The 22,620-nt window shown below is 40.9% G+C and overlaps 1 protein-coding gene across 2 annotated transcripts in view; it reads right to left on the bottom strand.

Moving 5' to 3' along the window:
• LOC101173614 (plasma membrane calcium-transporting ATPase 1-like) overlaps window positions 1-22,620 on the bottom strand; it is a 53,833-nt gene that overhangs the window by 12,111 nt on the left and 19,102 nt on the right. For both annotated transcript variants that reach the window (XM_023955477.2, XM_078948275.1), the window contains 9 exons: window positions 14,886-15,032; window positions 14,033-14,247; window positions 13,564-13,806; window positions 9,227-9,468; window positions 8,877-9,114; window positions 8,605-8,784; window positions 8,438-8,525; window positions 2,912-3,018; window positions 2,629-2,820 (listed from right to left, as the gene is read on the bottom strand). In XM_023955477.2, coding sequence (XP_023811245.1) covers window positions 2,629-2,820; window positions 2,912-3,018; window positions 8,438-8,525; window positions 8,605-8,784; window positions 8,877-9,114; window positions 9,227-9,468; window positions 13,564-13,806; window positions 14,033-14,247; window positions 14,886-15,032 — 1,652 coding nt within the window. The remainder of the gene's footprint in view (window positions 1-2,628; window positions 2,821-2,911; window positions 3,019-8,437; window positions 8,526-8,604; window positions 8,785-8,876; window positions 9,115-9,226; window positions 9,469-13,563; window positions 13,807-14,032; window positions 14,248-14,885; window positions 15,033-22,620) is intronic.

Genomic DNA, 22,620 nt, shown 5'->3' on the forward strand with positions numbered 1-22,620 from the left:
TCACGTTCTGGTCATTGTGGTTCTGTTCATAACCTCATCTTCTAGTCATTGTGGTTCTGTTCATAATCTCATCTTCTAATCATTGTGGTTCTGTTCATAACCTCACGTTCTGGTCAATGTGGTTCTGTTCATAACATAACGTTTTAGTCATTGTGGTTCTGTTCATAACCTCACGTTCTAGTCATTGTGGTTCTGTTCATAATCTCACGTTCTGGTCATTGTGGTTCTGTTCATAATCTCACGTTCTGGTCATTGTGGTTTTGTTCATAATCTCACGTTCTGCTCATTGTGGTTCTGTTCATAACCTCACGTTCTGGTCAATGTGGTTCTGTTCATAACATAACGTTTTAGTCATTGTGGTTCTGTTCATAACCTCACGTTCTAGTCATTGTGGTTCTGTTCATAATCTCACGTTCTGGTCATTGTGGTTCTGTTCATAATCTCACGTTCTGGTCATTGTGGTTCTGTTCATAACCTCATCTTCTAGTCATTGTGGTTCTGTTCATAATCTCATCTTCTAATCATTGTGGTTCTGTTCATAACCTCACGTTCTGGTCAATGTGGTTCTGTTCATAACATAACGTTTTAGTCATTGATGTTCTGTTCATAACCTCACGTTCTAGTCATTGTGGTTCTGTTCATAATCTCACGTTCTGGTCATTGTGGTTCTGTTCATAATCTCACGTTCTGGTCATTGTGGTTCTGTTCATAACCTCACGTTCTGGTCAATGTGGTTCTGTTCATAATCTCACGTTCTAGTCATTGTGGTTCTGTTCATAACCTCACGTTCTGGTCAATGTGGTTCTGTTCATAATCTCACGTTCTGGTCATTGTGGTTCTGTTCATAATCTCACGTTCTGGTCATTGTGGTTCTGTTCATAATCTTACATTCTGGTCATTGTGGTTCTGTTCATAATCTCACGATCTGGTCATTGTGGTTCTGTTCAAAATCCATTGTGGTTCTGTTCATAATCTCACGTTCTGGTCATTGTGGTTCTTTTCATAATCTCACGTTCTGGTCATTGTGGTTCTGTTCATAATTTCACGTTCTAGTCATTATGGTTCTTTTCATAATCTCACGTTCTGGTCATTGTGGTTCTGTTTAGAGTCTCACGTTCTGGTCATTGTCGTTCTGTTCAGAATCTCACGTTCTGGTCATTGTGGTTCTGTTCATAATCTCACGTTCTGGTCATTGTGGTTCTGTTCATAACCTCACGTTGTAGTTATTGTGGTTCTGTTCATAATCTCACGTTCTAGTCATTGTGGTTCTGTTCATAATCTCACGTTCTAGTCATTGTGGTTCTGTCCATAATCTCACGTTCTGGTCATTGTGGTTCTGTTCATAACCTCACGTTCTGGTCATTGTGGTTCTTTTCATAATCTCACGTTCTGGTCATTGTGGTTCTTTTCAAAATCTCACGTTCTGGTCATTGTGGTTTTGTTCATAATTTCACGTTCTGCTCATTGTGGTTCTGTTCATAACCTCAGGTTCTGGTCAATGTGGTTCTGTTCATAACATAACGTTTTAGTCATTGTGGTTCTGTTCATAACCTCACATTCTAGTCATTGTGGTTCTGTTCATAATCTCACGTTCTGGTCATTGTGGTTCTGTTCATAATCTCACGTTCTGGTCATTGTGGTTCTGTTCATAACCTCATCTTCTAGTCATTGTGGTTCTGTTCATAATCTCATCTTCTAATCATTGTGGTTCTGTTCATAACCTCACGTTCTGGTCAATGTGGTTCTGTTCATAACATAACGTTTTAGTCATTGTGGTTCTGTTCATAACCTCACGTTCTAGTCATTGTGGTTCTGTTCATAATCTCACGTTCTGGTCATTGTGGTTCTGTTCATAATCTCACGTTCTGGTCATTGTGGTTTTGTTCATAATCTCACGTTCTGCTCATTGTGGTTCTGTTCATAACCTCACGTTCTGGTCAATGTGGTTCTGTTCATAACATAACGTTTTAGTCATTGTGGTTCTGTTCATAACCTCACGTTCTGGTCATTGTGGTTCTGTTCATAATCTCACGTTCTGGTCATTGTGGTTCTGTTCATAACTTCATCTTCTAGTCATTGTGGTTCTGTTCATAATCTCACGTTCTGGTCATTGTGGTTCTGTTCATAACTTCATCTTCTAGTCATTGTGGTTCTGTTCATAATCTCATCTTCTAATCATTGTGGTTCTGTTCATAACCTCACGTTCTGGTCAATGTGGTTCTGTTCATAACATAACGTTTTAGTCATTGTGGTTCTGTTCATAACCTCACGTTCTAGTCATTGTGGTTCTGTTCATAATCTCACGTTCTGGTCATTGTGGTTCTGTTCATAATCTCACGTTCTGGTCATTGTGGTTCTGTTCATAACCTCACGTTCTGGTCAATGTGGTTCTGTTCATAATCTCACGTTCTAGTCATTGTGGTTCTGTTCATAACCTCACGTTCTGATCAATGTGGTTCTGTTCATAATCTCACGTTTTGGTCATTGTGGTTCTGTTCATAATCTCACGTTTTGGTCATTGTGGTTCTGTTCATAATCTTACATTCTGGTCATTGATGTTCTTCTGGCAGCGTAAACAAACACGATGCTCTCATATTCCTGCTTAAAGACGCAGCAGCAGCTGCTGACCTGAGTAATGCAGGCTCCGGTGAATGCAACAGTAACAGCAACCACATTGACTGTGAGCTGGAACTGCAGGAACTTTGAGATGCTGTCGTAGACGTTCCTGCCCCACATGACAGCTTTGACGATGCTGGTGAAGTTGTCATCCGTCAGGATAATGTCCGACGCCTCTTTTGCCACGTCCGTTCCTGCAATGCCCTGTAAACCAAAGATGATGGCGTTTACAGTATAATCAGAAACATCAGCCAATTTAGCTTGAAATTCTTGGGACAGCAATGGCAGTGGTTACCATCGCAAAGCCAACATCTGCTTTTTTGAGGGCGGGGCCATCATTCGTTCCGTCTCCAGTTACTGCGACCACCTGCCTCTGCTCCAGCACTGTACTGTCAATTATACCTGACAGCCAAATAAACATACGGTCAGTGGAGGAGTTTACTATTAAAACTCCTGTAATACACAGAAGGAAAAGCACATATTCAATTTATGATTTTTAAAAAGCGTTTCTAAACAGTCTGATTTCTAAAAATCAATACCAGAATTTTTTCTGATCATCTTTTCCAAACTTCCATTCATACCAATTGAGTTTTTTCTTATACATAAGAACTCCTTTCAAGTCGTTGTCATTTTGGTACCTCTGGTAGTTATTTATAAGCAGTGAGTGTTCAGAGTTTTCTGAAGGATAAAACCTAATTTCCTTTGAGGTTGACGTGGACTTTTATTCCTTTTTTGTTTTTGTTAAAGCTAAGCTAAAGGCCATTTACACCGAGTGTTGCAGGATAGACCGCCCCCCCCCCCCCCCCCATGCTTTTCGATACAAAAAAGAAGAAGAAGTGACCTGTAAACTGTGGTTAGGAACTCTATCAGCCACACCAAAGTAAGCAGGATGTGGTTGTATGTTCTTCAGTCTGTATGAGTCACTGATAGTGGAACTGCTTAATAAAAAATCATGAATTTTGTGGTACAAGCACCAAATTTGGCATGGATGAACCTGAGGATGCCCTCTTTCAGAAACATATGTTTCCAAGGGAAAAAATCAAAGATTTAAAAATATAAAAAATTGTATTCTGTAGGTACCCCTCAAGTTAAAAGATTGCAATTTGTGCACGGACAGCCCAAATTGTTGAGGCTGAGGCAAGTAAAATCCATATTTTGTAACAAATGAGTGTATGGCTGTCATCTTTAAAAATAGCCACTGTTTTGGATTTTTCTCATGATAAACATGCTTTTCTGAAAGAGGGGATGTTAAGGTACATCCATGGTAAATTTGGTGCTTGTACCACAGTTTGTGTGAAATATTAATCTAACTGGCTATGAGGAATGGATTAAAGATATCCTGTCAGTTTTCCTGTGTAACCATAAACATGTCTGCGCTGTTCCCTTAAAAATGTCCGGTCCAACCACCTGTTAAACATTAAATGCTAAAAAAAACTAGATTTGAGTTTATTTCGAATTAATATGGCTATATTTATTTCTTCTTCATGTCAACTCTTTGTTTTTTAAATATATAAATATACACCTGCCTCAGATTCAAAATCAGAATAGCTTTATTGTCATTGTACAGGTAAGACAAAATTTAGTTATCAGCAACTCCCTTTTGCAAGTTATGTAAAAAAAAATAAAAAACAAGGAGCTGTTTAAAAGTGAAGCTCATTTGGCTCCTTCATTTATTTCTTCATTTTTAAGAAGCCGGTCTGGAGTTTATTCATTTTATGCTGGAAATAATCACATGGAGGAATGATGGGCTGACATCTGAATCAGCAGTTTCAAACCAAACCCAGCTTTACCACCAATTTTGGATCATTCTTGAAATATTAATTTTAGCTTCATTTGACAAGATTTCAAAGTCGGTTATGGATTTATGGTAAATATTTCACGACCATATCTTTCTGAATTAACCCAGAGATCACTTGCTCTTAGTGCAAATATATGTAAAAGTACTTTGACCAAAGTTTTTCCTGCAACACCTAAATACACAAAGACAAACCAGACTACAACAGAGTTTTATGTACAAGCTTTTAATGAAAAGTTATATCAGAAGAACATTTTAAGAACAGAAAAACTCAAAGGCAACTAATGGCAGATGCTCCTCCCTGTCCTTCTACTGCTGTTAACTAGTGTTTTTTTCTGAATCAAGCATGCACAACTCATGCTCATGAAATATAGAGGAGGAGCTTGTTTCAGCATCTGTGTGAACCACAGGTGTGAACTCAAGTCAGAGAGAAATGAAAAGAACGAAAAAGAGGACAGCTTCCAACCAATCGTGACTTTGTTCCAGTTATTTTCATGAGATGTTGAAAAAAATGTTTTGGTTCATTCGTGATTGTCACAACTCTAGAAGAAAACGTCTCTTAGTCTATCAGATGACAATGACCTGTATGTGAACTGATGTGGGTCCATGGGGAGGCAGATGTTGATGTGCTGAATTGAATTGGTAGAACTTTGAACAGTGCAGTGAGTCGGTAATCATTGAGATTGGCTGTGGGAGGTTTTTTTTGGGGGGGGGGGGGGGGGGGGGGGGTGATGGTTGCCAGCTTCAGACAGCGTAGGATGTTAACTTGGGTCAGAAACAGGTTGAAAAGGGGATCCCAGGTACACCGTCCAGGCCAGTCGCCATCCTAGGGCCCACTGATTGGAGTAACTGTTTAACGTCCTTTACTCTGAGAGTAAATGGAGCAGCACCAACGGTTGTAATGAGCGTAGTGGCAGGGTATTGTGCTTGAAACCCAAACCCAGTAAAGCTGTTTAGCTCTTCAGGGACCCCCGCAAAGCCTCTATGGTTGGTGGATGTCTAGACCCCTGCCATAACTGTTGGAGGTCTTCCACAAGCCTGTTATAGGCTGCCTTGGCCTCTTTGATGGCTCTCCTGAGGTGGGCACGCACAGCTCTGTAAAGGGTTCTGTCTCCAGACCTGAAGGCTGTTTGGCGGGCACGGAGGAGCATGCGGACCTGATTTGTCATCCAAGGTTTTTGGCGCGTGTGTATCTGAATGGCCTGATCCACAGTGACGTTTCCATGGCAGGACTGGATGTAGTTGAGCACAGTATCTGCAAAAACAGTCAGGCCCTCATGATGGACGGCGTCCCACCGGGTGGTCTCAAAGCAACTCTGAAGTTGGTGGAGGGAACCGTTGGGTTTGGCTCGATGGCAGAGGGGAGAGTAAGCCGGGACAAGTCGCAGTGGGGGGTGGTCCAGATGTGGGAGGGCGGCTGCTCGGTATGCATGTTCGATGTTGGAGTAAACATGATCCAGAGTACGTCCCCCGCTGGGATGTCGGTGGAAGTTTGGCAGCACCGATTGGAGGTTTGCTTTGCTGAACTCCCCGGCTATGATGTGAACACCGTTAGGATGAGCGCGTTGGTGCTTGTCGGTGCGGTGCAGCAGTAGATTCAGGGCGGCGTTTACGTCAGCATCCGGCGGGATGCAGACGGCCGTGATGAAGACGACAGTCAGCTCTCTGGGGAGGTAGAAGGGTCTGCATCTGACCGTCATGAACTCCAGGTTTGTGGAGCGGTGCGTCTCCAGCGCGGCGCTGTTGTTGCACCAGCCTTCGTGAATGTAGAGACTCAGCCCCCCTCCTCCGCTCGTGCCGCTGTCCCCGGCACAGCGGTGTAGCGTGCGACCCGCAAGCGGCACCGGCCCCGTTTCAGTGATTAGTAAAACGCAGCAGTCCCGCACAAAGCGATCTCCCGCCACTTCTAGCTCCAGTGCGTTCGCTCCGAGTGCTGAGGATCTTCCGCTCGACAGGTAAAGGCTCGGTACCGGAGGTCTGAGCGGCTTCTTCCTCAGTTTCAGCCACAGACCGGCCCGACAGCCCCGCTTTCGCTTCCGCCTGCGGCTCCTTCCGGGCCCGGCGACAATCCACGGAGACCCCGCTGGGCGCGCGATCTCCACGGGGATGTTATAAGCGCGGTGAAAGTCACTGGAGATGCTCAGCGTGTGTCCTAATCCAATGTTTATTAAGTCCGACCGACTATAGTGCTGGACAGCGAAAGTAAAAATAACATTTATGCAAAAGAAATAGCATAAATAGGGAGAGCTGTTAGCTGCTGAACCGCCGCCCGCCGCCATATTTGATTACTTTCCAGGGTCCAGGGAAAAATGTGTTTATCTTCTTTTGAAGAAGAAGAAGATCATCTATGTGGCGAACGTTACATTTGTAAGATTATGCTGAGCCCGCCATCAAGAGGTAGAGGTGTGGACATCTGTCAAACTCACTCCTGATTGGCGAGAATGGTTGGCATGGAAACGATTTGGACCAATCACTGCTCACTGACCATGACTGTAAATAAGAACCAGACTGACCCCTGGCGTTGGAAACAGGAAGTACCTGCTAAAGAAGCTAAAATCCCATAGACTTCTACAGAGAAATAAACAGCTATTAACAGTCACGTTGCTCAGAATAAACATTCCTGATCTAATGCGGTTTTTTAAAACATTTTCTTGATAATCCTAATTTTTCCCATATTGTTTTTTCTGTAGTGACAAATTATTCAAGTTCTAGATATTATTGCTCCCTGGGTGTTGTACTATAAACCTTAGAGTTTGAGCCACAAGCGTGGTCTCCTGGATGTGGGTCCTTCATACACCACCAACTCCGTTCACACCGGCCACATGTCTTGCCTTCAACACAAGTTAATGAACGCGTTTTTAAGATTATATGTTGTTGACACAGGAATGTCGAAATGGTGCAAATCTTGCTCCAGACCTTTTCTTTTACAGCTCTATTTCGATATATGAGAGACTTGGGCTATGTCCAAAGGTCCTCCCTACTCTCTAACTACTAAAAGACGATATACCAGTCGTGCAGGACTTTTCAGTGCCCTGGATTTAAAAAAGCAATTCAGACAACATGTTCGTTCCTTCTTTTTTTTTATGAACAACAAATACGACGTCACCATTTTCCAGAATTGAAAACATACCAAATGTGGATGTTTTACAAAGACTGTTTATGAATCCACTGAGTTCTGATGAAGAAAATGTGGATCGTTTATTTTATAAATTGAAATAAAAAAATATTGATGCAATGCATTCTGGTCTATCTTTTTACCACTAGTGACAAGATCGTATTAGTTTTTGCAGACTTCTGGAAAATTTCTAGGGCACTGGATTTAGGAATTGTAGATTCAGACAGCGCCACAAAATGGCAAATGCACCATATAGTTCACTAAGCAGTGAAGGAATTTTGACACAACCCTGATGTCGTATAATTCCAGCTGGGCAGAAACCAAAAATGTTAATTTTTTCTCCATGATATAATTTTCTGTTAGCATTTTACGTGTTTTGAAAAGACAAAAGAGCGGTGTGGACGTAGCATCACAGTTTGAAAATATTGTCAAATGTTATGTTTGTCAAACAGCAATGACTGAGCAGTCGACTATTTCTGAAAAAATGTTCTTTATGAAGCCTTGATTGTGTGAAATGGAAACTTTAAACGCCAAACTGAATTAAAGAACAGATGTTTTTATTTAAATTAGGACAGATGTATTTTGAACTAATCAGAAGTTTAATAAACTGGTCTATTTTGAAAAGTACTTGTGCAAAAAAAACAGATTATCAGAATCAAAGGAGAACATAAACTGTTGAAATATATTAGAGCACATGTGGTGTTCATCAAAGTTCACTTTACATCTCATGGACCAGGAAAGAAGCAGAAAAGTCCTTAGGCCTTGCTATTGTTTGCAAAATCAGCATTTTGTTTAACTGCAAAACCCACGACTGTGCATGCCTGAAAGTTGTTATCATTGGGGATTTAAGCAGCCGTTTAGCAGGACTCATTAGTTCAGCTGAAAGAAAAGGTCTGTAAGTCATGCCTCACCTTTGACTAAAGTGTGTTTGTCTGTCGGAGAGGATCGAGCCAGAACTCTCAGCTTGGGCCAAATCTTGTCTAAACGTTCCTGCTCAATCTGAAGGAAGAAAGGAGCAGAACATCTGACTGCAGTGTACAGAATAATAAATCCATGTCTATGGATCCCTTTCTCTGACCTCGCCTTGCTCGTTGCGAATCCTGCGGTTGAACTCTTTGCCCTCCATGCACAGAAAGTCATCTCCAGGTTGCAAAATGCCACACTTTGTGGCAATGGCCCGGGCAGTATTGATGTTGTCTCCAGTCACCATGCGGACAGTGATTCCCGCACGCTGGCATTTCCTGATGGCTTCTGGCACCTGAACATAAACAACGACAATCCATACAGGGACGTGTCGACTGCTCTACAGATGTAAAAGCCTGGTAAAATTTAAAGCAAAGGATGGTGCACCTCAGGTCTCACAGGATCCTCAATCCCGACCACTCCGATGCATGTGAGTCCAGTGAGGATTTCGGCCTCATTGTCCCAATCAGGTTCTCCTTCAGATACAGGAAAGTCTCTGTAGGCAATGCAGATGGTTCTAAGCCCCTCTGAAGCCATTGGCTCAATCACCTTTTTCACCAGGTCTTCTCGATCGTGAGGTTTGAAGACTTTAGGTTTGCCACTGGCCATCAAGATCTGGCAGCATCTGGAGAAGTTTGACACAAGAAATTAAAAATCATTCCATCCAGTCCATGTGAATTCATCATCTCAAAGAGCTAACATATGAGCACAGGTTCAGTCATCACAAGTAAACCTACTTCTTGAGCAGAATCTCAGAAGCTCCTTTGCTGAACATTTGGTAACTGCCATCGTGGTGCCTCAGAACTGTGCTCATTGACTTCCGTACAGAGTTGAAGGTGTAGACTTTGAAGAGCTTCTCTTCAGGGAACTCATTGCGAATGGTCTGGTAGTCTCGTCGCAGGTCGAGGCAAAGTCCCAGAAGAGCACATTCGGTCTTGTTTCCAATCTGGCGGGGCAGCCCACCTTCCCTCTCCGGAGGCTACAGATATGAGGTGAAAGCAAAAGACTCAAGACAATTTTGAAAACAATGTTTTCAATCAAGCCATCTATTCAGTAGTTTAAAAACAAGGGATTTAACAGAGGATGAATACTGATAGCAGCAGCAATTCTGTTGATTCAACTGATCTCTTCAAAATTCCCATGTACTTTTTACCACGTTTCAAAGCAGACGAAACCCCCTCCGTGTCAGTGTCAGAAATGAGCTGAGCAGGTCATACTTACATCAGCAATAAAACTCAACAAACTACAAAAACTAAAACAACTAGCTACAACAGCAGTAAAATAGTAAATGTAGCAGTTCCAGGTCGGTCTTCCCTGCAATACAGAATTCTTACAGCTGTGTCCCAAATTTCTTGCATTGATTTCTAAGTCAATTTTATTAATACCCGTAAGGGAAATTAAGCTGAGTAGCAGTACAATATATATATGTATATATATATATATATATATATATGTATATATATAACCCTAACCCTATATATATATATATATATATATATATATATATATATATATATATATATATATATATGTAGATATATACATATATATATATATACATATATATATATATATATATATATATATATATATGTATATATCTACATATATATATATATATATATATATATATATATATATATATATATATATATATATATATATATATATATATATATATATATATATATTTAGAAATATTGGCATAAATAAATACGAAATATACAGGCAGCGTATTTCAAGTTATCTTAGGTGAGCATTCCCACATCATGACACCCATGGTGAATTGGTTAGTTCAAAAGGGGCCCAAGTCCACAATTTTTTAAAGTAGAGATGTTATATGTTCTATGGTCCTCAAGGGAAAAGCTATCTGATTATGTGCAAAAAAGTCCCAAGTCCGTTGTAATGTATTGACTATGCTTGACATTTAAAATGCATTAAGTGCAAAATTCCTGGACTTGGGCCTCTCTTGCCTGGGTTTTGCTTCATCCCATAGATGGCAGCACCAGTTATAGAATATGGTAGCGCCCCTGTTTAATTCAAGAAGGGCCCAAGTCCAGAGACTTTAATTTGCTAGTCCTCTGAAATGATAAAAGTGAGGTGCTTCATATTGTAGCATTTTTAAGCTATGAACTGGTGCTAAATCAGTGTAAAGTATTAATCATTTGTTGTAGCCTCCCTTTAAGCTATGCAATTAAAATCATTTCCTGGAAAAACAAACCTCTTGGATTTGGGCCCCTTTGGTATGGAAGCGATTCTGTAGCATAATTAAAAGTAAAAGTCAAAACCAGAAATGCTTTTTCATTTTCTAAATGAAGCTGCATTTTTGAGTCAAAATTAAAATGAAAAAGCAATCCGCCAAAATGTTTTTTTTATTTTCTTCTTCAACATTGATTATTCTGTCACTCAATTAAAATGATAAAGAAAATGGTATTTGACATTTCATTTTCAAAAAGTTCTCTGGTAAATGTGTAGAAAAATTCATTTAGAAATGTCTAATTTGACAATTAAAATGGATTAACAGAAATGCTTTTTCATTTTCAAAATGTAACTGCATCAAATGACTCAAAATTAAAATGGAAAATCAATACTTCAAAATGCTTTTTTCATTTTCTACTTAAAAACCGCTTATTCTCTGTCATAATTAAAATGAAAATGCAAAGAGGGGATTGCATTTTCATTTTAACATCCACCCTGCGAACAGTGTCGCATATTTCAATTCCACTTAGCATTTCCAGAGGGGAGGCGGGGCGATGACGTCATTTCTATCTCCGTGTGTCCGGCTGCTAACAGACACATGCTAGGAGCAGTGTAGCTTTGTGTTAGCGGCAGAGGAGAGGGCTTTGTGATGGTTGTGAACTTCTGATGATTTTACACAGCTTCTCAGGACTACGTAGCAGCATTTGCGCCTTCTGCGGTCCTCCTTCGGACGCACCGCGGTTCGTCGAAACTCCCTCCTCCGGACAAGCTTTGTCTTCGGACCGGCAGCCGCCTTCGCATAGCGGAGCGCTAAGCCCCGCAATCAGAAGCTCCAGATTGCTGAAGGAGGAAATGCTGCTAAGATCTGAGAAACCATCATCTGAATTTGTGTTTCCAGTGGTGTCCAGAACAAAATAAAGGATGATGTAATTCCCACATATTTACATCCAAGATGCTCATTGCCCACACAGAGTTTTAAGTCCCTCCACGGCTAATGTTTTTAGCACGTATTAGCCTAATGCTAACTCATCTTTCGGGTCCTTTCAGTGAAGAAAAAATCACTGACCGCACAGATTTAAAAAAATATGAACGAGCAGGCCCTTAATAATAATCATAACTGTAATAAAAGCACATTTAGAAGATAGTCTCCTGCAGCTTCACGCTGTGTGTGTTGGTCCAACCAGCAAACATTTAGCATTGTTAAATCTGCTAAAGCTGTTGATGGGGCACCAGTTGTCCTCAAACAGTAAAATCAACACAAAGCTGCTTTTTTCTTCGCTGCAAGGACCCGACAGACGGGTTAGCATTGGGCTAATATGTGCTAACAACATTAGCTGTGAAGGTACTTAAAATCCGTGCAGGCAATGCCAAAATGAGCATCTTGGATGTAAATATGTGGGAATTACATCATCCTTTATTTTGTTCTGGATATCACTGAAACACAAATTCAGATGATGGTGTCTCAGATCGTGGCAGCATTTCCTCCTTCAGCGATCTGGAGCTTCGGATCGCGGGGCTTAGCGCTCCCCTATGCGAAGGCAGCTGCCGGTCCGAAGACAAAGCTTGTCCGGGTGGGGGGAGGGGGGGGGGGGGTTTCGACAAATTGCGGTGCGTCCGAAGGAGGACTTCATAAGGCGGAAATGCTGCTACGTAGTCCTGAGATGCTGTGTAAAATCATCAGAAGTTCACGACCATCACAAAGCCCTCTCCTCTGACGCTAACACAAAGCTGCACTGCTCCTAGCATGTGTCTGTTAGCAGCCGCACACACAGAGATAGAAATGACATTCATCGACCCGCCTCCCCTCTGGAAATGCTAAGTGGAATTGAATTATGTGACACTATTCGCAGGCTGCATGTTAAAATAAAAATACAATCCCCTCTTTACATTTTTGTTTTAATTATGAATTTTAAGTAGGAAGAAAAAAAGGACTTTGAAGTATTGATTTTTCATTTTCATTTTGAGTCATTTGTTGCAGATTCGTTTTGAAAATGAAAAAGCATTTCTGTTAATCCATTTTAATTGTCAAATTAAACATTTCTAAATGAATTTTTCTACACATTTACCAGAGAACTTTTTGAAAATGAAATGTCAAATACCCTTTTCTTTATCATTTTAATTAATTGACAGAATGAGCAGTGTTAAAGAAAATGAAAAAGCATTTTGGTGGATTGCTTTTCATTTTAATTTTGAGTCAAAAAATGCAGCTTCTTTTACTTTTAATTTGCTACAGAATCGCTTCCATACTTTTGAACTAACCGATTCAATTACTAGAAGGTTCTTTTCTTGGAAGGCCCTGCTGTTGCCAAACCTGGTGTCTGATTGATTTCATTTTAGACCCAAAAAGGCAACAGTCCAGAAATGTTGCCCTTTGTAACGGTTTTTCTTAAGGTGACATTTGTGTGGTCCCTTCATGTTTTCTTCTAATCTATTTTCAACATAATCGTGCAGTTTTTAGCCGAAATCTTTAAAAAATCTGGGACTTAGTTTCTGCAGAGCGGCAGGAGTTCATCTGAAATTCGCCTTTGAGTGGTGGGCAGAACTGTCGACACAGAGCAAACTCGCCCCTACTTCCGGTCACCTACATATTTACCCACTGTCCTGCTAGCTTACAGCCCCTCATAACCTCAACCAAACATTACAGGTGAAACAAAAACCACAAGCAATATTGGAGCTGAGAGCTCTCTGTATAAGTAGGGAGCTTGTGGTCTGCCCAGAGTATTTTCTACGTTACAAATAAGCTATTTTGTTAAATGGCATTTTTCATCTGCTGCTGATGTATTGTTAAAACTGCTGAGCTGCTGCCATGACAGCTCTCCCTATAAATACTTCACTCACAGAGCGTCCTCAACGAAGAGTTATTTTTAAATCTCACCATAATCTTGGTGGTGTAGGCGCTGTTGACTCCAATGCTTAGGATGAGAAGATCTAAGATCTTGGCTGGGAGGAGGTCCGGATCAGGCACCTTTTTGAAGTGTAGTCCAGCGATGTAGATCTGCACCACCCTCATGCGGTTCATTGTGAGTGTGCCAGTCTTATCAGAGCAGATAGCTGTGGCATTGCCCATCGTCTCACAGGCATCCAAATGGCGAACCAGATTATTGTCCTTCATCATTTTCTGAAAAAAAGAGCCAATTTTGATTGTTTAATCTGTTTAAAATGTCAAAAAATGAACAAACTTTGATCCTAAGTTGTCTTAGGAAGGTAAAAATCCCTCATAAGTCCAGATCTGACTTGTGCACCTGATCCATCTAAGAGTTTAGAAACAACTCAATAAACTTTATCCTCTTTCAACCTCCCCAGAGCCCTGGTTTTGATTTATATTCACATAATGGCAAAAAGACCTTGACAGAATATGCCAGGGAGATGGTGACAGCCAGAGGGAGACCTTCAGGCACCGCCACCACCAGCACAGTCACACCAATGATGAAGAACTTGACCAGATACTGCACGTAGACCGGCACACACTCAGGCGCGAAGGGGACGCCCTGAATCCAGAAGCTATCAATCAGGAAGCGAGTGATGAGGATGATGAAAGTCAGAGCAGACATGAGCAAACCTGGAGACAGAACGCAAACATGTTAAGACTCTACAATGCCTAAAGGATGAAGGAGGGTGTCCACAAACTGTCAAAGAAACCTGGGGGGACGACACTAGATAAAATGAGCCTCTTTTTCACAAGAAATCAAGAAGGAAAAACATTTTTAGAAACTCAGAAGCCATTTTTAGGACAAAATAATAGAGATCAGTATATGATTAGCAAAGAAACAAAAAGGCCATCTGTGTATTAAGCTGTAAGTAAGGATGCAACGGATCACAAAACTCACGGTTCGTAACACGTCACGGTATGAGAGTCACGGTTCGGATCATTTTTCGGATCAGTAAAAGAAAAAAACAACAGGAAAAATAACAAGATAAAAGCCTACAGTTTATTTTTTGAAAAGCTTCAAAACATATTTATTTAATATATACTTATTATTATTATATATTTAATATATATATAGGGTGTTTACTTCGTAAAATGGGTGACATCATATGGCCACCCGTTTCAAAGTAGTGAGCATGCTGTCTGAATTGTTCTGAAATCCAGGGCACTACATAGTCCAGCACTTGATAGTCTTTAAGGGGGTTGGGGAGCAGTGAGGGGATTTGGACACATTCATACTGCCTAAAGAGAATGAGTTTCTCCATCTGTACCTGCTTGACCAATCTGAACAGCAAGCTTAGTGAGCTTCCCCTGCAGGACAGATTTCTCCTTCTTGGGTAAATTCTTTTTCTTTTTCTCTAAGTCTCCATCTTCGTTTAGTGGTTGCATCTCCACAGTGGCTCCATCCTTGTTTTTTCCTGCATTTCAGAAGGGAACAAGTCAAACAAGTGTTGACACAGCAGAGAGGTAGCACTGAATGAAAAAGACGAATGTGCACAGGTGTGCATCAGAAATCAAACTCATTTCTCTGACAATTGAACCGATTCTGCAATACTGCAATAACATCTTTAAAATAGAAACAATGAGAGCTATATCTTTGTTACTTAATACATAATTTGCACTTGGACTGAAAACGTATTAAATACTTTAAAAAGCTGTAAAGAACCAGGTAATATGTAAAAACAGTTAACATGTAACAGGGTTGGGATTATATATGCACCACTTCAGTCCCTTTCAAGCAATTAATTTAACTATATTAGACAATCATAACATTCAATGGATTCCATTTGATCTATGTGTGTAGTTTATGTACAGCACAAGCACAAATGTGTCTAGTTTGGATATCGAGTAATTATAATGTCAGGAAGATATCATCATTTTCTTTAATTCATTTTCTAATCATTTTATGAATTATTATCTCAAATAGATTATATCTATTTTTATCATTGTTTTTTCCCTTGTTATTTTTTTAAGTGCTTCAAAATCAACCAACTCTGGAGTCTCAACTGTTGAGAGGGTGTAGAGATGATAACCAATAATGAAGTGTGTCAGCAGTAAACATACCAATTTTTCCCGAACATGAATAACATGGCAGAAATTACAGGTACAAATATAGAAGAGGCAGATCTCACAGAAAATGAAATATTGATCCGACATCAGTGCAGCGTTGGGTGGAAATGCCACATGACTTCCTTCACACAATCGTGCGACCAAATAGGTAATGTTTCTTTCTAATACACATTTATTGTTTAAAATTCTCAATCAAAGTATCCAACAAGAACTTGCTTGAGGCATTCCATTGATTTCACAGGTTCAGTGTGGCCAACTGAGGTGAAAACCAGCAGGTTTGATTCTAGGCCCAGACAAAAGATTCTGCAAAGTGATCATGCAGCTAAAAGTCACATTCCAGTTTAAAAAATGTGCAGAAGCTATAAATGATAAATACCAAACAAGAAAACATTACAAATGAGGGTTAGAAACCAGTCTCTTCTGGAAAGGCATGCTTCTGCAAAGATTCACATCTTATGGGGGTTTCTGGGCTTCTCATTTGATCTGTGCAGGTTGGCTGGATGCTTTGACCTTCCTTGAAACAGTCACAGCTGCCTGCAATCACCAGTAAGGTTTCATTACTTAAGCCTTAGTCACAACTGCCCATAAGGATGGATAGGGGCTGTCTGCAGGTGAATAACTGGTAAATGTGTTCATGCACATTTTTTTCTATGGGCAATAGGTCAGAGTGAACACGTCAACACACATTAGGAAAGTAAGAGTGAATTTAGTGAGACGCAGGGGGAAAGATGAGTTTTCTTTCTTTTTTTTGACCCACCAAACCCAGCGCACTACGCAGGAAGCCTGTTAGTGCTGTTCACATGAAATGTGGACACTCCTCGCTCGTCCATTGTTTGCAGCCTGACTGTTAGAAATGAGGAAATGAGACAATCAGTGCAGTTTGTGGGGACGTCCTACAGGCACTTACCAAAACCATGCTGATCCTGTGTCTGCAGCATTTGCCAAATGTGGTGTCTGACTGATTCCCATTGCTAACGACTAGAGTGCGGCATTAAGGGCGCCATACCACAGCATCACCCGTACGTTTTAAGCAGGGGTGAAAGTAGATTTTTGTGTATGTTGGTACTATAACAAGTTTCATCAACATATTTTTTTCAATAGTGTGAAATGCAGATCAGGGGTGTAATGATCAATCGATTAATTGATTTATCCAACCAAACTAATCTGTCTGATTCAAGTTGTTAATTGAATCAAATCAAACAATACCATTACAAAATCATTTCAAAATGAAATAAATTAATGATAATCAATCTTTAAAAATACCATTCAAATTAAGACACGGTGAGTTTAACTTTAACGTAAAAACTATCAGCGGACAACACTCATGATGACATCATCAAGAACTGATCAGTCCGTCATTCCAGTCCAATGTGTGGACAGACTTTGAATAAAGTCACGTGACCATCCAGTGTCTAGAATGTTCTAAGAATGTGAATGGATTTGAAATTCATTCTAGTTTACTTGTTTGTTTAGACACAGATTTCATTTATACTTGATGATCTGGAAGAAATCCAAGAATCTGGAAAACTTCATCTGTACTGTTCAGTAGCAGGTTTTTCTGTCTGAGTCTCACTGGTTGGAGTTTTGGATAAAGATGACCTGGATTCATTTTAGGTCAGAGAATCAGATTGATCAAAATGAAAAAATATCGACTATGAATCAAATCAGCAACCACAAAATATGATATGAATCGTCGTTAAAATAAATCGTTACACCCCTAATATGGATAAATGCATTTGAGAACAAATCTTGACTGTGAATAAAAATGTAGACAGGGCTTTGTGGAAAAATATTTGAATGGATTATTCTACTAAAGAACTTGGTAAAAGCAGAAAAGGCACCTTTCTCAATTTCTTCTTCTTCTCTTTCAATTCCAGTTTGTACATCTTCATTCTCACTTGCAATCTTCCTCCTGAACAATCTTCCCAGCAGTTTTTTCCCCATTAATTTTTCAAATATAAATGAATTATTCAAAGAAGTAAAGAGGTACACAAGAGATAATGAAGCAAGACGGATGGACAGGCTGTTCGCAACTCAACCTGCGAAAGTGCACGCTCAGTGGCAGGATCAAAACAGCCGATCAGACCCACCAAGGTAGAAACTGAACAGTACTGGAAAAGTATATGGGAGAAAGAGACAGCACATAACAGCCTGAATGGCTGGTCTCTCTGAGAAAAGAACATAGCAACCTCCCTGAACAGAATCCAGTAACCATCACAGTGGCAGATATCTCAGAAAGAGTGTCAGATATGCCTTAGTAAAGATTGCCCTTACAGGAAGATACCACAACCTCGGTACAGGAGCATATAACTAAGGCTTAAGCCAAATGTTATAACATCATGTTGTAACTTTGGTAAAGTCACATCATCTGTTTGAGCTGCATTTGTCTTCTGTACCTCGAGTCCACGCTCTCACTGCCCAATTACTTTTTACAGATTCCTTTATGATAACGTTCATGAAGGTACATTTTGTACAGGCAAACATTTTACTAGTTCATTTTAGAACAAGACTAAAAATGTATCCAAAGTCTAAAAACTCTTTAGATTTCAGTGCGCATGTATCCTTAAATAACACAATTTCAGAACATAAGTGTATTTTTCATTTTGACAACAGAGAATCATTCAAGCGACGTTTTTTTACAGCATCCAGCCAGTCTTAAAACTCTTTTTTTAAAACCATAACCGTGGTGTAATGTCACCCCAGCAAAGCTTTATCCGTTGTCTTAAAAATGGACAGAAATCCCATCAACTGTCTGCAGTGGTAGCATCACGATCAGCCCCTCCAGCAGAGTCAGGTATCTCTGCGACACAGTGGGGGGGGGGGTCTGCAGGAGTGTGTGTACAAGGGCACTGATCTCATCTCTGTAATGAGGTTATTAGTGGACAGGCAGGCAGCAGTAGGCAGGGGAAAAAAGCAGCTGCCACGCTTAAGGCGGAGAATCCTCTTAGTTCTAATCTCGATCAACAGAGTCAGGAGCATCTGCTTCCACTTTAACCACAGACACTGTGGGCGACCCACAGAGGCAGAAACACAGACACACGGGTCATGTGATCATGTGGAGTGACTTTCATCATCAAAACGGAAATCTACCGTCATCATCGCGATAAAGTCTATGGTCATCTGGTTAAAATTCAGAGCTTTAACATCCTCGAATGCAGCATGTGTGTTATGACTGCACCAACAATGACATCAGAATTCATAGGTAAGAGCCTCTAACATGCACAATTTAGCTAAAATTACTTTTTTTAATCCAAAAAATTAAACCTTCAAAAACACAGGGTTGCTGCAACCTATCCCAGCTACCGTTACGTGAAGGCAGGGTACAGGACAACAGTCAGTCTTGAAGGCACACAATCACATGCACACCTAGGTGCAGTTAAGAGTCAACAATGAATGCATGAAGTGGGTTTTTGGACTGTGGGAGGAAACCGGAGACAATGCACAAGGAGAACATGCAAACTTCACACAGAAAGGCCCATGCCGGGATTCAAACCTTCTAGATGGTAGGTGACATTGCTAACCACTACACCACCATGCAGGCCCCTTCAAATACATATAAACACAATATTAAATTCACTATTTGAACTTTCCTTCTGGCTTAGTCCTGATAGTAACTATAAATTGTGTCTGACTGAGGGTCTGAATGATAGATTTCACTGTTGTGTGATAAATGTCTGCAGCCGCATTTCACAAATGACAACGGTTTTCACCTTTATACTTTTATATGACCTAGACTTTAAAAACAATTACAGTTCTTAATATCCTCTGTCCAGGACACTGTTTCACAGCCTCAGTGTTCGTGCTGCTCTCCACTGCCTGAATGCCTCTCAACAGCACACCAATCGGGCCGGGCAGACAGCGCCAGGAGGAGTTGACTGCTCTACGCTCTTCCTGCAGTCAGTGCCCAGGCCTTTGGTTTAGTGTGAAGTGGTCAGCAGTGGTGACAATACATATTAAATAAATACGTTCATCGTAAACTCTTAAGACCCAAGTTAGTGGAATATTAAAGTTAACCTTCTACACACATAGTCATAGGTTCCCAGTTAAGCAGAATTAACCAACCCAAAATGATTCTCGATTTAAATGATGAGCATTTCTTTCCAAAGAGCCACAATGAAGGAATGAACGAGCCTCAGGTTGCAGGAATGACACCAACAACATGGCTGCTCTCACCACAGTCTCCACACCTTTCCTCTCATTCCTGCTAACACTATAGCCACACATCAAAACAGTCCTCCACCTGTTCCAACCTGCTAGCACACACTTCTTCATTTCTTTTTCACACTCTGTTGTTCTGGACTGTTAACCCTAAGAACTTAAAGTCCTCCACCTTCTCCACCTCTGCTCCTTGTAACCTCACTGTTTCTCTTCAGTGCCTCCTATTTACACACAGATACTCTGTCTTGCTGCTGCTGACCTTCGTTCCTCTCCTCTCCAGAACAAAACCACCACCTCTCCAGGTGTTCATGGCATCTGCAAACATTATGATCCAACATGAGATTCCTGTCTAACCTCATCTGTCAGTCTGTCCGCCACCACAGAAACAAGAAGGAGATCAAAGCTGATCCTTGGTGGAGTCCAACCCCCACCTTCAACTCTGCATCATCTGCAGAACATATCACCACTGTCTTCCAGCTCTCATGTCTTATAGGTTCTCATGTCTTCCAGCTCTCATGTCTTATAGGCTCTCATGTCTTATAGGCTCTCATGTCTTCCAGCTCTCATGTCTTCCAGCTCTCATGTCTTCCAGCTCTCATGTTTTCCAGCTCTCATGTCTTATAGGTTTTCATGTCTTCCAGCTCTCATGTCTTATAGGCTCTCATGTCTTATAGGTTCTCATGTTTTCCAGCTCTCGTGTCTTCCAGCTCTCATGTCTTCCAGCTCTCATGTTTTCCAGCTCTCATGTCTTATAGGCTCTCATGTCTTATAGGCTCTCATGTCTTCCAGCTCTCATGTCTTATAGGCTCTCATGTTTTCCAGCTCTCATGTCTTCCAGCTCTCATGTCTTCCAGCTCTCATGTCTTCCAGCTCTCATGTTTTCCAGCTCTCATGTCTTATTGGTTTTTATGTCTTCCAGCTCTCATGTCTTATAGGCTCTCATGTCTTATAGGTTCTCATGTTTTCCAGCTCTCGTGTCTTCCAGCTCTCATGTCTTCCAGCTCTCATGTTTTCCAGCTCTCATGTCTTATAGGCTCTCATGTCTTCCAGCTCTCATGTCTTATAGGCTCTCATGTCTTATAGGTTCTCATGTCTTCCAGCTCTCATGTCTTCCAGCTCTCATGTCTTATAGGTTCTCATGTTTTCCAGCTCTCATGTCTTATAGGCTCTCATGTTTTCCAGCTCTCATGTCTTAAAGGTTCTCATGTCTTATAGGTTCTCATGTCTTCCAGCTCTCATGTCTTATAGGTTTTCATGTCTTCCAGCTCTCATGTCTTATAGGCTCTCATGTCTTCCAGCTCTCATGTCTTCCAGCTCTCATGTCTTATAGGTTCTCATGTCTACCAGCTCTCATGTCTTATAGGTTTTCATGTCTTATAGGTTCTCATGTCTTCCAGCTCTCATGTCTTCCAGCTCTCATGTCTTATAGGCTTTCATGTTTTCCAGCTTTCATGTCTTCCAGCTCTCATGTCTTCCAGCACTCATGTCTTATAGGTTCTCATGTCTTCCAGCTCTCATGTCTTATAGGTTCTCATGTCTTCCAGCTCTCATGTCTTATAGGCTCTCATGTCTTTCAGCTCTCATGTCTTATAGGTTCTCATGTCTTTCAGCTCTCATGTCTTATAGGTTCTCATGTCTCATAGGTTCTCATGTCTTATAGGCTCTCATGTCTTATAGGTTCTCATGTCTTCCAGCTCTCATGTCTTATAGGCTTTCATGTTTTCCAGCTCCCATGTCTTCCAGCTCTCATGTCTTATAGGTTCTCATGTCTTCCAGCTCTCATGTCTTATAGGTTCTCATGTCTCATAGGTTCTCATGTCTTATAGGCTCTCATGTCTTATAGGTTCTCATGTCTTCCAGCTCTCATGTCTTATAGGCTTTCATGTTTTCCAGCTCTCATGTCTTCCAGCTCTCATGTCTTATAGGTTCTCATGTCTTCCAGCTCTCATGTCTTATAGGTTCTCTTGTCTTCCAGCTCTCATGTCTTATAGGCTCTCATGTCTTCCAGCTCTCATGTCTTTCAGCTCTCATGTCTTATAGGTTCTCATGTCTTTCAGCTCTCATGTCTTCCAGCTCTCATGTCTTCCAGCTCTCATGTCTTATAGGTTCTCATGTCTTCCAGCTCTCATGTCTTATAGGCTCTCATGTCTTTCAGCTCTCATGTCTTATAGGTTCTCATGTCTTCCAGCTCTCATGTCTTATAGGCTCTCATGTTTTCCAGCTCTCATGTCTTCCAGCTCTCATGTGTTTCAGCTCTCATGCCTTATAGGTTCTCATGTCTTATAGGCTCTCATGTCTTATAGGTTCTCATGTCTTCCAGCTCTCATGTCTCATAGGCTTTCATGTTTTCCAGCTCTCATGTCTTCCAGCTCTCATGTCTTATAGGTTCTCATGTCTTCCAGCTCTCATGTCTTATAGGTTCTCATGTCTTCCAGCTCTCATGTCTTATAGGCTCTCATGTCTTTCAGCTCTCATGTCTTATAGGTTCTCATGTCTTTCAGCTCTCATGTCTTATAGGTTCTCATGTCTTATAGGTTCTCATGTCTTATAGGCTCTCATGTCTTATAGGCTCTCATGTTTTCCAGCTCTCATGTCTTATAGGCTCTCATGTCTTATAGGTTCTCATGTCTTCCAGCTCTCATGTCTTATAGGTTTTCATGTCTTCCAGCTCTCATGTCTTATAGGCTCTCATGTCTTCCAGCTCTCATGTCTTCCAGCTCTCATGTCTTATAGGTTCTCATGTCTACCAGCTCTCATGTCTTATAGGTTTTCATGTCT

Source organism: Oryzias latipes, chromosome 6 (genome assembly GCF_053564925.1).
Source record: "Oryzias latipes strain Hd-rR chromosome 6, Olatipes_Hd-rR_3.1".
NCBI lineage: Eukaryota > Metazoa > Chordata > Actinopteri > Beloniformes > Adrianichthyidae > Oryzias > Oryzias latipes.